The following is an 18,917-nucleotide window of genomic DNA, read 5'->3' as shown; positions in this document are numbered from 1 at the left end:
CCAATTAATTTTGTGCCCACCTGCATTAAAGCTGACGTTACATCAGCTGTGATGGGCAATGCAATGGGATATATTTATGTACCGCCGGTGGGTTCCTGGCACCCACCCATGCTGTGGGTCCACAGGGAGTTGTAACTGCATGTGTCTACTTCTAAAGAAACCCAGTCTGACTGGGGCATGCAGTGTGGGCCGAAGCCCACCTGCATTAAACATGACATTACCTCAGCTGTGATGGGCAATGCAATGGGATATATTTATGTACCGCCGGTGGGTTCCTGGCACCCACCCATGCTGTCGGTCCACACGGAGTTGTAACTCCATGTGTACACTTCTAAAGAACCCCAGTCTGACTGGGGCATGTAGTGTGGGCCGAAGACCACCTGCATTTAATCGGACGTTACCCCAGCTATGATGGGCACTGCAATGGGATACATTTATGTACAGCCGGTGGGTTCCAGGGAGCCACCCATGCTGTGGGTGCACACGGAATTCCCATTGCGGAGTTGGGGATTCCCAGTTGTACCTGCCTGTGACTATTTATAAAAAACCGCGGTCTGACTGGGGCATGCAGACACCTTGACAGAATGAATAGTGTGTGGCACATAGGTTCCCCATTGCTATGCCCACGTGTGCAGCTCCTGATGGCGGTGGCACAGGATTATATTTCTCATTGCCTCTGTACAGCATTGTGGGCTGTCGCCCCGCCCCTTTACAGAGGGTCGCTGCCTAGCCGTGCCAACCCTCTGCAGTGTGTGCCTGTGGTTCCTCCTCATGGCAGACGCACTTATAAATAGACATGAGGGTGGTGTGGCATGAGTGCAGCTGAAGGCTGCGCAGGGACACTTTGGTGTGCGCTGTGGACACTGCGTCGTGCGGGGGGGGGGGGGGGGTTGGGCAGCATGTAACCAGCGGAGTGTCATGCAGGCAGTGATTGTGCTTTGTTGGAGGTAGTGTGGTGCTTAGCTAAGGTATGCATTGCTAATGAGGGCTTTTCAGAAGTAAAAGTTGTTGGGAGGGGGGGGCCCACTCTTGCCGCTATTGTGGCTTAATAGTGGGACCTGGGAACTTGAAATGCAGCCCAACATGTAGCCCCTCGCCTGCCCTATCCGTTGCTGTGTCGTTCCCATCACTTTCTTGAATTGCCCAGATTTTCACAAATGAAAACCTTAGCGAGCATCGGCGATATACAAAAATGCTCGGGTCGACCATTGACTTCAATGGGGTTCATTACTCGAAACGAACCCTCGAGCATCGCGATAATTTCGTCCCGAGTAACGAGCACCCGAGCATTTTGGTGCTCGCTCATCTCTACAGACCACCAATTGTAGCATCTCAAAACACTGACCTTTCCGCATCAGAAACCATGCTTGTTAACCATATCAAGAAACTGTATCAAGATGAGCTTCAGACTGCAGTGCATAACATCTCCAAACAGAATAACGATCTAGGCCAACGCACCAACGATCTTGAACAAAAAGCAGACAATATGCACTACATGCACTATGATCACTACATCACGAGCGAGCAAAATGGGACAACTATGCCATAGTGGAAGAAGCCCTCGAGTTAAAGTATGAGGACCTCGAAAATAGGAGCAGAAGAGCAAATATCCATATTCGAAGTCTTCCTAAATACATTACCAACCTGAAGAAGGCCGCCATTAACTCCTCCCCCAGGTAGCACATGATTCTTTCCTCATAGACAGAATACACCGTGCTCTCTTTAGACCGGCCAATCCTGACCTCCCGAGGGATACGGTATTAAGATTGCATTACTCTGAAATGAGAGATCAACTTTTGTCGGTTGCCCCTAAACTGGATTCACTACCGGGGGTACCTCCTTCTGTCCAAATATTTGCTGAGATCGCATCCTCCACTTTGGCTAAACAGCAAATCCTGAAACCCATCACCTTGGCGCTGCAGCGAGCAAATATCAGATACCGTTAGAATTTCCAGTTCACTCTACTCATTCGCATCAACCAAAGATTATTCTCTATTAGAACACTGGAAGAGGGAAAGCGTATGCTAGCGGAAGAATGAATCTCCTTTGAAGCTGAGAGTGGCAGGTCCCCCAAATTGCAGCAGCCGACTTGTTTCTGAACAGTGGTGGGAAATCCCCATCGTAGGGTGGGATCAGCAGATCGTCGAAACCCGAAAGTTCGAGGTTTTGTAGTTTGTTTCTATGTCAGCCTGAGACACTTCTTTTTCCCTTCTCCTCTTTTTCATCTTTTATTGGACATTAATTATCTAAAGGAGAAGGTATTGAGGCCAGTGTGATCAGTCTTACAAAAGATTATACACAGGCACAAAACAAAGCGCCATGGGGCGCCCAACGCCATAGCCTCCATTGGCCTCTATGCTAGGTTCGTATTTAATAATATTTGTCTGGATGGGGACTCGGAGCACATGGAATGCCCACAAATAGCCTTTGCTATACCTGATGGAAGCCAGCGCGAATGATGACATCTCAGGCGCCACACGAATCTCATACAGATAAATACAGAACCTCATATTTACAGTGGTTTCTAGATCCTTTGGTTTCAGCCAGTAGGCTTATCTAAGCCGTTAACATTAATTGTTTCTGTTATTATATGCTAATTTTATGGTCTGGGACGGGGCGGAGAAATTTGATGCTCACTCCCGTCCAGATTCCGAGTGCACACCCTTTATATATTTAGGGGAGCACTCAGTTTGGGATTTGTTGGGTTTTGGGACCCAATACTGTTTGATAATATGATAGTCTTTTCATTATTTTCTGTGTTTTTTTTCTTTTTGTTCGATGGTCCTCAAATTCCCTGGCAAAATCTTAGCTTTACTCAGCTTCCTCTCCCCTCCTCACAATGGTCACCATAATATCACACAATGTTATAGGATTCAACTCCTCACTAAAAAAAAAAGAAGACATTTATTCAACACCTCAAAACTAAGCCCGATGTTATCTGTCTTCAGGAGACTCATTTCTCCTCCTCTGCCCCTAGATACTTTCATCCCAATACTCACGGATCTATTCATCCGTAGCAGCCAAAAAACACCAAGAGTCTTTATCCTCTTACATAATTCACTCGCTCTCACGATCAATAATGCTGAAATAGATCCTTTTGGCAAATTTATTATTCTTCAAGGTACTTTACATGATCAGAAGTTGGTATTAGTGAACTCCTATGCTCCTATTAACAACCCCTACAAATTATTTTCTCAGATCTCCAATAAACTTAAGAAATTGTCCAAGGCCTCCAAGGAGGCGGCAGCATCAACGGTGTAAAGATAGTAAAAAAAGGGTTTTATTGCTCCATAAAATGGCGACGTTTCGACTTAATCTAAGTCTTTTTCAAGCCTAAGACTTAGATTAAGTCGAAACGTCGCCATTTTATGGAGCAATAAAACCCTTTTTTTACTATCTTTACACCGTTGATGCTGCCGCCTCCTTGGATACCATTGCATTTATTTGGGGTTTGGTTCATGACCCCACAGGTGGCTTGGCATATACAGACTGGAACCTCTGCACTGAAGTGCATGTGTTAGGTGTGCTGCGGGATTTTCCTATTTCTAAGGCCTCCATCTATTGGGAGAATTTAATATGGTCCTTTCACCTTCCCTGTATCATTCATCGTTCGTAAAATTAGCCCAAATCAAAGAGCTTCAATAATCGCTACGTTGAAAGAGCTGGCATTAGCAGATGGCTAGAGGGTGGTCCATGGCCTAAGCAGGGGATACACCTTTTTCTCAGCCCATCATAAATCGTATTCATGTATCAACTGGGCGCTGGTCTCCACTCATCTTCTCACCACCCTTGCACAGATGAGATACATACCTTGTGTCTGGTCAGACCATGATATCATTTTAACACACTTTGTGGGTCACTTTTCTCAGCCTATATCTAGGAGATGGAGACTTAACGAGTCTCTACTAAAAGACCCCATAACCTTTGCCCAGATCTTGGAACAATTAGCAATATTTTTGGCAACAAATGACAATGGAGACACAGAACCTGTGTGGCTCTGGCTTGCACATAAAGCCCGACTTAGAACAAAGGAAAGGATTAATTTTGTAAACTCTATTAGAGCAGAAAATGGGGCCTGCACTTAGAACCTGGATAAAATAGCCCATACTTTCTATGACTTCTATAACAATTTATATAAACATAAACCTCAAATGTCCTCCTCTGGCCTCCAGGACTTTCTGAAAGATATCACTCTCCCACAGCTCACGGAGCACCAAAGTGATCTCCATGGCCAACATATAACAGTGGAGGAGATAGAGGAGACTATTAGGCTTCTAAAACTGGGTAAAGCCCCAGGTCCAGACGGACTGAGGTCCTTATATTACAAAAAAATTCATTGCAAACCTTTCTCACCCTTTAACACGTCTTTATAACAATATTTTATCAAGAAAGACTGCCCCTGAGAAGTTCTTGAGGGCCAATACAACAGTTATTCCCAAGTTAAGCAAGGACCACACCTCACCCAAAGATTACAGACCAATCTCGCTCCTAAACCTAGATTACAAATCCTAACCAGTATTTTAGCCAACCGTTTAAACACCTTACTCTCTTTGCTGATCCACAAAGATCAGGTTGGTTTTACCCCTCCCTGACAGGCTCCAGACAACATAAGAAAAGTCCTCGCCTGCTGCATACTACACAGAGCAGTTCAGGAGAACTGCCGGCTGGCCGCGGCTGAACTCCGGCTGCAGGGAAAAGGTGAGTATAATTTTTTTTACACATTTCAGGATGCTTTTCAGGGAAGGGCTTATATTTTTAAGCCCTCCCCAAAAATTCATTCCGCGCTCGCCGGCAGCCCATTGCTTTCAATGGAGCTGGCTGTATTGCCGGCTCCATTGAATTTAATGGGTGAACATCGTTCTTCTCTGCCACAGCTGTTACAGCTGTGGCAAAAGAGAATGATCTTTATAGTATATGCTCTCAATGGGGTCTGCACTGCTGCCGCCGGCCCCGTTGAGCGCATATATAGAACACAAGGAATAGCAGCGCGCAGATAGGCGCGTTCTGCAAATTGTTGTGTCCTATAATTTATCGCATATCCGCATAAAAAGCAGACATGTGACTGATCCCATTGCGAAGCAATGGTTCTATATATGCGCAGATCGCATGCGCAAATCGCGCGAAAAAACGCCCGTCTGACCGAGGCCTAAAGAGCACTCTAGTGACAGCTACATTCTATGAAGATGTTTTGATGAAGAACTTAATTCCAACATTGCAATAATAATAGCCAAAAAAGCTGCACACATGGTATTCTATCAAGGCAATGCTTTGTCTCATCAGGCAGCCCTTATTCAGGGGTTTACACTAGAGATGAGCAAGCATACTCGCTAAGGGCAATAGCTCGAGCGAACATTGCCTTTATCGAGTACCTGCCCGCTCGAGACAAAAGGTTCGGGTGTCGTCACGGGGGAGCGGTGAGTAGCGACAGTCAGCAGGGAGGAGCGGGTGAAGAGAGGGAGAGAGAGATCTCCCCTACGTTCCTCCCCGCTCTCCCCCGCAGCTCCCTGCCTGCCGCCGACACCCGAACCTTTTGTCTCGAGCGGGCAGGTACTCGCTAAGGGCAATGCTCGCTCATCACTAGTTTACACATTACAACAGCTTTAAAGTGATTCCTCATGCTCCCCACTCACCTGACCTGCACCTAGTGATTTTTGTTTTTTTCCAACGATGTAGGATGCTCTCTGGGGCTGCATGTTTTGCAGTCATGCTGCTTTTGCATCAGCAATTTTCCAATGAGAAAACAACACCCTAAAGAAAGTATTTGCAGTGTCCACGCAATCATGGCATTGACAATGTGAAAAATGTGTATGTCAAGAGGGATATTATGTTGAGAAGTGACAATACTTCCAGCCTTGTTGGGTAAGTAGTTTTTTTTAGAAAAAATTAGGAGACCCTTAGAATGCATCTTGCATTTCTATGAATTTCTATATTCTTCATGTCTCTGTGGGTCATCATGAAATTACTAATGAATGGTTGCATTGAATACCCCACAGTCGTAATAACTCTACACTCTGGTTAATAAATGGCACCAATCCCATACCATGTATATGTGCAATGATATGGCATATGGGCAGAGGATGTCTTAATCAATGTGGCCTTCCAAACTGTGTAGCTTATAAGAGTACAGTTTTTAAAAAGAACTGCTGATATGATATAAACATACTTGTTTCAATATTTCTGGAAGTTGTAACTATTGAAGATATGTGAGAAAGTAATGATTATGAGAGCAAACGTTTTTTTCTGTACCTGTCCTAACTAATCCCATTTAATACACTGTAGTTATACACTGTAGACTCTCCCAAGCTAGAAATGTCTTGTGTGGCAAGCCTGGTTTACTTGCCTGCGGATCGCCGACCTCTCTGTTGGGAAATGGGCACCTCATGTATAAAGGCTTCAGGAGACTTGACTTTCTTCTAAATCTGGCACCTCCAGCATTTATTCACCCCACAGCAAACAACTTGTACAGAATACAACACAGTTCATTTACAATGTCCAGGGTTTAAAACCCACAAGGTCCCCATCACTAACCCCCGTTTGTGGCATCTAGAGGGCGTCCTCCTCTTTCAGACGGGTGGCAGGCCCAAACTGGTCTGCACCGGACTTCAGGCTTGAAGTTCCTGATGCAGCACCTCCACACCGCCCTTCCAGCTTTGCTGAGCTGTCACTTCCTCCTGAGTGTGGCAGGAACTGAGACTTTTATGTTGCTTCCTGCCACACCCATAGGAATTAACTCTGGTTTCAGGTTACAGAATGCCTGTCTATCACCCTCTGCAGGCCATTCTAGATATTGCACTCTTACACTGGTTACAGCTTATATATTGCATTCAATGATATAAGAAAATTGATAGAAGACTTTGGGCCTTATTTATCAGACATGTCTAAAAGAAAAACTGTCTTTGTTGCCCATAGCTACCAGTCAAAGTGCTGCTAATATTTCTTAAACTGCTATGATAAAATAAAAGCTGCACTGTGATTGGTTGTTATGGGCAACAAAGAGTTTTTCTTTTAGACAGCTTTGATAAATGATGCCCTTTATGTTTAGAGTCTCATTAAAAAAGAGCAAATTCCATACAAAACAAGTGATAATGTATAATACACATGCCACAGGGATTACAAGTTGGCTAACTCTGCACAGCAGCTCAAACTGAATAATGTCTAGGGAAGTTAATGTAGGCTATTAAGACTGTTACACTTATTCTGCAGATCAGAGAGCAGATAATGGTTTCTACCTCCAACATAAACATCCTTTATCTTTCTACAGTTTTATGTGCACAGAAATCCATTTATAAAATAGTAGTAGAACAGAAAAGAGGCAACATAATTATTCTACATTGTCACCTACAGAGCTTGAACCGTAAGTGATTAATCTAATGATTTAATTCAGGAAAGTGCAATTACAAAACAGTAACAGTTCTCCTCTTCAGTGATGCCAAACCCCTGAAGTCCCCGTTTTCAAGACCCAAGTGCATTATGCAAATTAGCTGTAACTGCACTGATTGGCGATTCATTTGTAGGGCTAGTCTAGACTTTTCCCTCCTACATCATCTCAAAACATGTCCCTTGGCTCTTGATGGACGTCTTCAGCTTCCTTGAGCTGGAGACATTTTTTTTTGTGTTACTTTATTAGGAATAATTCTTTGTGGTGTATGAAGAAAATGTCAATTGTTCAGATTGAGAAATTCCAAAAATAGAAAAAAAATAATCTTGCATCATGAAGATATGTTCATCAATAAACAAGAAAACATCAGCATAACTATGATACAATTGGCAGAAAGCAGTCAAGCTGAAAGCAACATAAAAAAGATGAGACTAAACTGAGACGACTGCTGAGAAATAAAACCAGCCTGGGGCTGCTTTGCTCTAAAGCTCTCAGCAAAAAGGCATTATTGCAAACTAACCTCAGCGCTTCACTCAATGCACATGGGCCGCAATTCTGAAATGTACCTTTCTGGCTTCCTGGGGAGTAAAGCCAAGTCAAAATATTTGTGAGGGAGTAAGACGGCCACAGCAGAGAACGTCAATGTGCATGCATCGATTGCAGAAGTGTGGCGTATGTGCAGTAAGTGGAATACACACGGCACTTCCAGCTCAGGGGAGTTGTAGACATATTACAAGGTTGATATATAACAAGTAGGGAGTGGAAATAGCTGTTTTCTTATTTCACACCATGGAAAACCCTTTGGGTTGCCCTTTAAGAACTTGGACATCCTGTTTAAAAGGGAGTTCTCAGGCTGCTATGACAACAATTCGGCCCCCCCGCGATTGCGTCAGCTCCCTGCCCCTGTGCTCATGTTACATGCATGCACATCACATGTCACCAAAGGGTTAATGCCATTAACAGATTTACCATAAATACAGATGTGTTGTATGTATTGGTAATACAGCACTGACACCCTGCTATGACCCCATACTACTGTGATTTTGATGTGGTTTTTCCACAGGTCCGCAACAAATTTCACCTTTTCAATTGAAGGAGTGGAATCTGCTGCAGATCCATATCAAAATTTCGACATGGTTTTGGCATTAATTTTGATGTGATTTTTCCTCAATTGCGCAGTGTGTACCCTTATGAACGCTTTGTCATATCGCTATTTCTGTTGTTCATCTTTTGTGACATTACTCTGAGCATCGTGTCTGCACTCTGACATCATTACGACTATTAAATTTGTGCTGCTACTTTTACTTACAGCTGTTAATTTGTCGTGCTACCGTTCTTGACCAAAAATCTAAATACTTATTATATTGGTATGTAGTGGCCCAGCTCATCATCCTGGCCCCCTCCATAAATATCATACATATTTGTCTTATGTGGATGCAAGTTGTCTTGTCATTTCCATTATGTGTATTGCACAGTTGCGGCGCTTGAGAGGTTAACTTTAATAAAATCATAGTCTGCATGTAAATGTATCCAGTTTGCTATGTCACGTGGTGTGAGACAGTATAAATAGGAGTGCTTGAGAGCGGAAAAAGTTATTCAATTTTTGGTCTTCCATCTGCTCAGAGAGTCTACATCTCAGAGCCACATGGAAGCACCTTCAGCTTCCTTGTGGTGAAGATGGAAGAGGAGGAGAGATATCCCATGATGATTGAATTCTTAATGTGAGTGGAGTGAGCCCCAATAAAAGAGTGAGCAGTCGTAAGTAATTCTCCAGATAAGGCCAGTGCAGAGGTACTAATTAATCTTCTAGTTTTCCTATGTGGCCGTCCAGAGCCAGGATCACAGTGCAGAAGTACACTCATTAACAGTCACACCCACGCCACTCTAAGGCTGGGTAGAATTGCTTCAAGTTAATAATTGTGTTCGGACCGGCGGCTCACGGGTCCGCTGTGCCCTCATTGCTGGTCCTGTCTCCCAGGCTGCTGCTGTGAGGCACAGGGGAACCCCGGTCCTGGTTACCTTCCCTGACAGCCGCACTCCTCCTCGCCGCTGAGTTGCTAAGGGTGCTGCCCTGCGCCGCGTCCTCGGCACCATGGCAACCAGGCACACTTCTGATCTCCCCTGTGCTGCAGGGCTGGGGGCGGGTTTCCCAGCACTGTTGTGAGTCTCTTTTGCTGTCAGACTCCCTGCCTCAATCAGCTGCTGGGGCGGGAGCTCTGACAGCATTTAAATGTCTCTGTCTGCTCCTGTCTTTGCCAGTGTTAGTTTGGTCTTCCAGCTGCACCCGCGTTATCTTGCATTGACTCCCGTATTGACCCCCCATTTTGACTCTCTGCTTTCTGTCCTGACTTGTCTTTTGCCTGACCCCTTTGTACCAGGTACCCTCCTGTTGCCAACCCGGATAGTCTGACTTGCCTTAGTGTTTGTTTGTTTCCAGTGTCTATGTTGTCTGTCCCCGTGTCCCGCTTCCCTAGTGAGTGCAGGGACTGTCACCCAGTTGTCACCCTGGGACTTAGACCAGGGGGCAAGTAGGTAGGGACAGGGTTTGCGTGCAGTTTTAGGGACTTCCAGTATCCCGGACACCGGTTCCCTGACAAATTGCTGTCAGAGTGTCTGTGGAGTGACCCTACCCCTTTCCTCCGGAGTGTTCCCATTCCAGGAGCGGTTCCTGACAGATAACGTAGACTGCAGGACCGGTGTCATCCTGAGTTTCTTCCCTGGCCTCAAGTCTCTTGTCTTGCCTGCACTGTAAAGACTATAATGAAACTGCCTCGTAATTGTTCCAAGTTTCCAAGTAAAGTTTATACCAGGCCCTAACTGTTCCTGGGGACCCATGGTACTCTAAGACTGTCTGTGTCTGTGATTATTCTCCACCAAGAATCATTCCAGTGGGTAGGAATTGTGGGGTAACCCGTGAGAACTACTACTACCATCTTCCAGTTTATTGACATTCCCTATCCTTGGGGTGTCTTTAGTGGCCTGCAGTTATACCTTGGCTTTGGCTGCATGTTATCCCTCAGGGAAAGGAGTCTGGTAAGTGCCGCTGTGACAAGCCAACACTTAACCCTCCCAGCTCCCCATGTAAGTCAGGTGTCCGGGCTCTCCCTATGGGACGCTGCAGGTATATGTATGTATTTCATCTTTACTGTGCCTGTATTTATAATGGCTGTGGTGAAAACGTATTACGTGCGTTGTCCATGTTCTATGATCTGACAGCAGGAATCATTACTACACAGTGCCAACACTATGTGGATAAGAGGATGTCAGTTCTATAATTTACATGTAAACTTCAGGGGTCCTGTTACAGATTTTACATTGGACCTAGGACCTTCTAGTTACGCCTCTATTCCTACGCTTGCTGTGTAAGTATAGACATCTGGATGCAGGAAAAAGTTTACATGCATTCCAAACTTCAGTGTGGGCTTTTGTGAATTTTATATACCCTTGAAGTCTGTAAAAATAGGGAACTTTTCCCACTGTCTGTGAAAAAAATTTGATGTGTTCAAAATTTTTTTTAAAGCTAGAGGAGCTTGTACAGAATATTGTCATGGTCATTATTTGACAGGTCATATGCTACTAATGTTTTCATATCCGCATTCTGAGCTGTAGACAGACATATATTACCTATTATTTTAATAATTCATTATAGTTTTCCAGTGTGTCCAGAAAAAATATACACTGTGATTTTATTTTCATAAACAGTCTATAATGAATAACGTCAGGTTGGCGGTCCTCTTAACACTTCTGTACTACACTTACCAAGTCGTCTGTGCAACCCATCTCTCAGATCTACAGTTGATTCAACTAAGCCATCAGTAGCATCCGTATACTGAGCCATCAAGTTCTTCGATCTTCTACACTCCTGCTGAACGTATTCTTGTTGCTGTGGGACACAAAGACATAAACAGAACTGAAAAATTCAAATACACCCGGGCGCAAATACACCATCTTCGAATGAGCCCTTGATTGATTTGAGTTCTAACAATAACATTTCTAGAATGCTTATAATAAGTTTTTGTGATTGCGGATTTATTAATGTCTTTTTTCCATTTTATAACTTTGAATATCTATTTTACAATTAGGAATTGCTTTTTAACAATAATAGATTTCAAAAATGGTATTTCTCATACTATTAGCTTCTTTTTCCACCAACAGCGGTACATAGTCCGGGTCTGTTTTATCTACTATAGTATAAGAGCTTTTAATCTATCGTAGGTTTACGAGATGTGGGAATAAGTAAGCAGCTCTTTGTCTGGTTGCAAGAACATTGGCACATGGGTTGAAGGCTGCTTTAGGCCAGGCTCTAAATTTTACATAGAAGGTGAGCTGGAGAGAAAGAAAAATGGTATAAGAACTGGAAGGCAAGATGAGACATAGGCATGATTAGTTTTCTGCGACATGTGTGATTACACAGGATGCCAGATTGGTTGGGGCAAGAGGGCCACAGCGGGTCGGGTGCAACTTTATCTTCAGTTTTCTACCTTGATGCTGCTGCTCAGCAGCTCCCAAGTCTAAGCTTCTTAGTATGCTGAAATGCTGTGATCTATCTGGATCTGTCTGGCAGCAACAATCATTACATAGATCTGCGGCTAAAAAGCTATTTGATTATATTCAACTAATTTCCATGTATTTGGTGTGCTGAAAATGAAAAAAATTGAAAAAACGTCAGGATTTACCACAAAATGCTAAATTCTCTTCAAATTTAGCAAATTTTTCTCAATTTTTTGTATTTTTTTTATCTTAGGATTTTTAACTAAATTTAAAGGCAAAAGAACTATTAATTAATTCACATCAGTGCCTTTAAGATATACAATGCCAAAAAAAACATAACTTTCAAAGAAAGTTTCAACATGTTGCAAGCTGATCGCACAGGCTCTGACATGCACGGGCTTGATTCAATTTTTATCTTGGTTCTCGCCTGTGGTACTGAAAAAGTACAGGTGGAGACAAGATACAGGGCGCTTGACAGGGCGGTGACGCCTCGAGGAGCTGATTGGCTACCATAAGCAAGGTCCTAGCATGCCGCAACAATCACTCTCCCCAGAGCAGCCGTCTCCCTTCCTTCTCCCTGTGGCAAACTGCTAGATGGCACCTGCGCTGACAGTGTGATACTGCAGCCACTCTAGGAATCCCCTTCTTGTGAGGCTGTGCCCTCCCATTTACCCTGGCGAAGCCCTTGCACTGTGACTTATGCAGCCGCAGAGCATCTCCCCTGGCCATCTGCTCCTTCACAGATCCCTCCACAGACACGTCTGTGCCGCTGTGCCACCTCTCAGCGCTGCCCCAGACGCTGTCTCTGCTGCTATGGTCACTGGCAGCTTGCTCCCCCGCTCAGTGTCTGCCTTCGCTGCCAGTGACACTGGCTCTCTGCTGCTGTGGATGCTAACAGCTCGCTCCCCCGCTTAGTGTCTGCCGCCGGTGACAGTGGTGCCGGCTCTCTGCTGCTGTGGACACTGAGAAACGGAAAGAGAGGGAGTAACTCCCACAATCTCTTCATGTTAGCTCGTCATTATTAAATTGTGTTTCCCCAAGTTAGCATTATGGCTCCGTGGAAGTGTATTAATTCGCCTGACCATTTCTGTTTCATTTGTGGTGAATATACAGTGTTGAATCAACAGCTGAATATTGCAGACCTTGTGAAAAAGTATACCTCGCATACTTCGGACTAAAACTTGGATATCAAGATACAGTTTAAGCGCCTCATAAAGTGTACAAATGGTGTGTTGAGGACCTCCGAAATTGGTTCAAGGGTAAGAAAAAAGCTTTACCGTTATGGGATTCCTATGGTGTGGCTAGAGCAAAAGAACCATAGTGATGACTGTTACATTTGTTCATGCGATGTAAAAGGGTATAATTCCAAATGGAAGCATTCCATTTCATACCCCAATCTTCACTCAGTAATTTGTCTCATCCCCCATGGCACAGATATACCAGTACCCAAGCCCCCTGCTACTTTGAAAGACATACCTAGCTCCGATGAAGGTGGAGTCATATTTGAGGTAGATGCAAATCAAGTTCTGACTTTGAAGATGATACAAGACCAAATTTTTTTTCCCAGGAGGAGATGAATGATTTGATAAGAGACTTGAATCTGCCCAAAAATGCCGCTGAGTTTTTCGGTTCAAGACTCAAAAGCAGGAATTCATTATTACCAGGAGTGTGTTTTTCATGGTTCAGACATCATGAAAAAGAGTTTATTCCTTACTTTGCCCAGGAAGACAAGTTGGTTTATTTCATCGATGTCGAAGGTTGGATGGGTCAATTCAAAATCCAATATGATTCAACGCAATGGCGTCTTTTCATAGATTCTTCAAAAAGAAGTCTCAAAGCAGTTTTGCTCCACAACACCAACAGTATTTGTGGTGCAAACAGTCCAGAACTGAATTTTCAGTTTTGAGTTACAGATTGACTTTAATGAAGAAAACATATCAACGAAGAGGTCATACTTACATATAGAATTAGCTGAGCTTGTAAAGGGTATGACGGTATTAGTGTATCTTGACGCCACCGGAAGCTAGGGGTTTGACAGGAGGAACACCCCTCTCACACCCCCAGCTCCTGATAGGGTCAAGGTTTGAAGGTCCTACTAGGACACTGTGGATAGCTGTGTGCATGATGTGCAAAAGAGTTTTTAGGCTTACATTATTAGCTGCAAATGCTGCCATGTTACCGCTGTAATGTGGCAGCAGTAGCATGTACTAATGTAAGCCTAAGGCACCCTGTCCATAGGCGTGATTTCCAGGCGCTACTATGGAAAGTGCCGCCCCGTGTCCACGAGCAGAGAATCATTGCGATTCTTCGCTTGCGGCTGGCAATTCACAGCATGCTGTGAATTGCCGTGATTCTCTGCGGTCAGCCTATCTGTTAGATAGGCTTGACCATGGAGATCCATCCGCTGGCTCCTGCTCCTAGGCGGCGGCTCCCATGGTGGAGATCTGCAGCGGCATACCACAATGCCAGTGGACAGGGGGCCTTAGGAGAAAAATTATCCTCACCCTAAGGTCCCCGCTCTCAGCAGCCTGACTGCATCTCCGTGCCGGCCATTTCCCTGCTCATAGCTGGCCCGTGTATCGGGTGTGCTCCGTCGCTGGGCCTGTCATCATTGTGGACGCCACTCCCCTGCTGACACATGGCGACCTCACCGCGTCTTCTCCGCCAGTGCTGGAACTCTTACATCCGAGCCCCCGTTCCCCCACCAACAGGTGCCACTCTGTGCACTTGAGCTTCGCCAGCGGCAAAGCCGCATCAGGTTGGTGGGGTGGGGGGGAAGTCGTGCGGGGTGTACTCCTGCTGCTGCAGGGTGCCGGATAGCACTGTACATCCCCCTGGCCCTGTTGGCGCGCTGCAGGTCACGGTATGTGCACGTTAGGGGTTGGGGGTGCTCGTTGTGCAGCACTGCCGGCAGCAGGCGAACATTAGGTTGAGGACGGTTTTTCCTCAAGCCGGGTTGTGCCTTGAGCCTCGGTGCCCAGGAAGACCATGGGAAATGTGGCTCTGCCTTTCAACGAGACCCCGAGGCATCTCTTGTAGTGCCCTTCCAGGACCTATGTGGCAGGCTGCTGTGCAGCCAATCAAGTACAGGGGGCATCAACCCCGTCAATATTGACTCCACCAGGAGTTCCTGGTGGCATCAAGATACACTAATACCAGGTATGACAACTTGGGGGATGTAGACTCACAGGGATGGCCATCTTCCTATGTAAGATGGTTGGTACACTCCAAAACACTACTTTTTTATTTAAAACTGGTGCAAGCCAGCTTCATTGCATAAATCTACAAAAAAATTGTAGATTTCTCCTTAGAAAGTAAATTTCAATGGGTTCATTCCCATGTGCGTATTTGGCGTGCGTAATTCGGTAATGCAAATAAATACTCAACATGTTCTATTTTCCTGCACATTTGCACAGGTAAGGAACATTCTGAGCTCAGAAAACTATTGGCGAGTTCAATGGCAGAGAAAATCAGTGCGTGTTTTTTTTTTTTTGCACACGCAAAAAGTATAATAAATATGCATTGCCCGTTCCGCTTGTGCAAATCTGGCCTTATTGTGCATCACACGGCACAAATCCCCTACTCACAAAATACAGTGCAATACAAAACAAAATCTTTAACCTCTCTAGCCTCTGACAGACATTGGCATCCCTCCCTAACCAGGCATTATGTCTACCACTCAAAACCATGCACAAGATGCATCAGTACCATGTCATTCGCTATGGCCATACTTTCTCTGGTCAGTAACCATTTCTGAGAAACTCACCCTTCTCTTATTGAGCCCTCTCAGGTGTCTCATAATTGTCCTAATTAGCTCCCTGCCACACAAAAAGTCTATATTAGCCAGTGGTTACTTCAGTAGTTGTACTGCTACAGAGGGTAGATGTATTAGCTCTAGAGATGAGCGAACACGTTCGGCTCCGCCCCTTTTTCGCCCGAACACCGAACTTTGCGAACACTTCAGTGTTCGGGCGAAAAAGTTCGGGGGCCGCCGTGGCAGCGCGGGGGGGTGCGGCGGGGAGTGGGGGGGAGAGGGAGAGAGAGAGGGCTCCCCCCTGTTCCCCGCTACTGCCGCCCGCGCCGCCGCGCATCTCCCCGCCCCCCGGCGGCACCCGGACACTTACGCGCGAACACTGCAGTGTTCGGCAAAGCCGGTGTCCGGGTGCGGATGTGTCCGTAACGGACACGTTCGCTCATCCCTAATTAGCTCTCTTTATTAGAAAAATGTGATCATTTCTGATGTTTCATATGCAACTGTTTTCAATTAGTTTATGTTACAGACCCTGTTGTGTCTTTGGGGACAGTGTAAAGGTGTCAATCCCAGTCTGGTGGCCACTTTTAAATTTACATAACTAGTCACCATGCTGGGTGGAACATGTGAGTCTGTTGGGCCTATACTAGGCCATGTCTCACCCCACAGTGAGGAGCCTAGAGACGTTTCAAATAGCAGGGTCTGATACGGAAGCATTGCAGTTGCTGTTGCCACTGTAGTGGAGAGAGTCGCTGGGTAGAGTGCAGCAAGTAGAAAAGGTGTGTGAAAAAGGTTGGGTACAGCGGAAAGTGCTCTGCTGCAAGTGAGCCCTGAAGCTTTCTGGCTGTGGACGCAGAATGAGCTCCAGTTAATAACTTGCTATATTGCTATGAGGTTGGAATCCTTGCCACTATAAAGATTGCATAGTCCTGTGAACTGACGAATGTGACACCGGAGCCTTGCCGGGCCTGGTGTGTGCCCAGAGAGTAACTAATGCCATAAAGGGCCGAGAGCCCAGAAGATATTTTATCAAGTTCCAAAGACTGTTGCCAATTTTCCTTCCAAGTAAAAAATTTTACTGTTTACTACAACATGTGTTCCATCTCTAGGGGCTGGTTGGCAAATTTTAGCCTGGGTGTAAGCACCCATGAGCAGCAGCCTATCCTAATATGTCCACATGGTGGAATTCGACGTTGAGTTTTCCACATGGATTCACCTCTAAAACTTAGGCAGTTCTCTATATGGCTAGTTTCAGACAAGCATCCCAGCCCGACTGGAAATTCCACACTCCACAGGTTGCATCCTTGTGGAAAATTCCACATTAGAACATACCCTAAGGGTAGAAACACACACTGCAGCTGCCCACACCTAGCCAAACCATGGCCACACAAATTACTAACAAAATTGTGCAGTCATTGGTCTCCACTGGTCAGTGTAATGTGGTTGTGTGCAGCCAGCCACATTGTGTCCTTCCACTCTTAACTTGCTTTTCTAGTTAATAGAAATACAGCACCAAAACCAATATCATGACATAAATACAGTCCCAGAACCAAGCTCGTAACATTAGTGAAGCCCAGAACCAAGCTCGTAACATAAGTACAGCACCAAAACCAATGTCATAACAAACACAGCACCAGAACAAAGCTTGTAACATAGATGCAACACCAGAACCAAGTTCATTACATGAATACAACACCAGAGCCAATCTCATAAAATAAATACAGCACTAGAACCAAGCTCATAACAGGAATACAACAGTAAAACCAGGAACTATATTTCTTCTCTATTTGAATAGTTTTAGATAAGCGTCTCAGCTTGATTGCTGGTCTATAGTTTTCATATAATGTACTTGAATATCCATTCTACACAGCGATAGTGATTATAGTGCAGTTACCTCCAGTGGTCAGAGATGATGCCATCTCTGTTTGGATTTGTCTTTATTCAGTTTTCTTTCCTCTGGGACAAAACTACCATTAAGATTTCTTAAAATTCATGACTCATTTCTGCACATTCTCTCTGTCCTGCTTCTGCAACTTCTAATGAACTTCTCAGAGCGACCTTATAGTAATAGTGCTGCCATTGTGGTCCAATTAAGTAATAGTTCCCCCTTTGTTGCCCCACTTAGTAATAGTGCCCCGTTGTTGTCTCCCACTAATTAATATTGCCTGTGCTGTGGTCCCACTTAGTGATAGGACCTCCATGTGGCCCCACTTGGTAATAAGACCCTCTCTGTGGCCAAAAGTACTAATAAGTCCCCCACTGTGGCCCTACTTGGTAATAGCAATCCCTCTGTGGTCTCAATTAGAAACAAGACCCCTGCTGTGGCCCCAATAAATAATAGTGACCCCTCTGTAGCCCCAACTAGTAATTATACGTTTCTGGAGCTCAAATTAGTAATAGGGCTGCGTCTATCTCAATACGTAATAGTGTCCCCATAGTTGCCTCAAAAATTGCACCTCTCGCTGTGGTTCCACTAAGTAATAAGACCACCTGTGAGGCACCAATTAGTAGCAGTGATCCTTAAATGTCCCCAATTAGTAATAGTAACTCACTCTGTGGCCTCAATAGTGACCCTTCTGTAGCTGCCATCTAGCAATACGTGACCTTCTGTAGCCCGAATTAGCAACAATACACCCCCACCTCCTCGTGACTTCTTATATAGGTATATAAGTCCCCACTTTAAACTGCAAAATCTGTCTGCTTTCAGAGTTTACAGTATCTTCCTGATGTGGAAACACTCACACAGGAGACAGCGTCAGATGTTAGGGCCATCTCTTACAGCATACCCTTGCTCTTGCTCCCTTTGGCTCTGTCACCCAGCAGGCGCTGGAGCCAGGGGGTAGGGAGAGGTTATGCTATAAGAGATAAAGCGTGCAGCGTAGGATGCCAGTTCCTGTCTCCTATGTGAGGAGCATCAGGAAGAGAATGTAAGTCGGACTTTTTAGCAGTGGAGGCAGAGCGGACCAAAACAATTGTTGTCCCTCTCTTAACAATCTGCCTCAGGGGTCGCACAAACTTGTAAATGAGTCACATTAGACTACTTTTATATTGTCATTGATGTTACCTGTTTTTTCAAAGTTTGCCGTTCTTGGAAGAGCTCTTGAAATTTTGTTCTCCACAAATCTTTCTCCCCCAAAAATTCAATCTCCAGGTTTTCAACTTTTTCTTCAAATCTACGTAATCTGTTAATGGAAGAAGTGTTGATATCTTGTATACTTCTCAGTTCATCTCTTAGTTCTTCATCACCTATGGACAACAAAATACAATAAAATACAAAAGCTTACAAGTGGGGAAAGG

General features: G+C 44.9%; 1 protein-coding gene across 1 annotated transcript in view; it reads right to left on the bottom strand.

Annotated features, from left to right (window-relative positions):
* The window catches only part of LOC136573642 (uncharacterized), a 66,709-nt gene that overhangs the window by 36,794 nt on the left and 10,998 nt on the right, over positions 1-18,917 (bottom strand). Inside the window, exons 4-5 of the mRNA XM_066574908.1 lie at positions 18,685-18,866; positions 11,138-11,261 (exon numbers count right to left, since the gene is read on the bottom strand). Coding sequence (XP_066431005.1) covers positions 11,138-11,261; positions 18,685-18,866 — 306 coding nt within the window. The remainder of the gene's footprint in view (positions 1-11,137; positions 11,262-18,684; positions 18,867-18,917) is intronic.

Source organism: Eleutherodactylus coqui, chromosome 1 (assembly GCF_035609145.1).
Source record: "Eleutherodactylus coqui strain aEleCoq1 chromosome 1, aEleCoq1.hap1, whole genome shotgun sequence".
Taxonomy (NCBI): Eukaryota; Metazoa; Chordata; class Amphibia; order Anura; family Eleutherodactylidae; genus Eleutherodactylus; species Eleutherodactylus coqui.
Note: the sequence above shows the minus strand (reverse complement) of the source record. Positions and strands in the feature narration are given on the sequence as shown.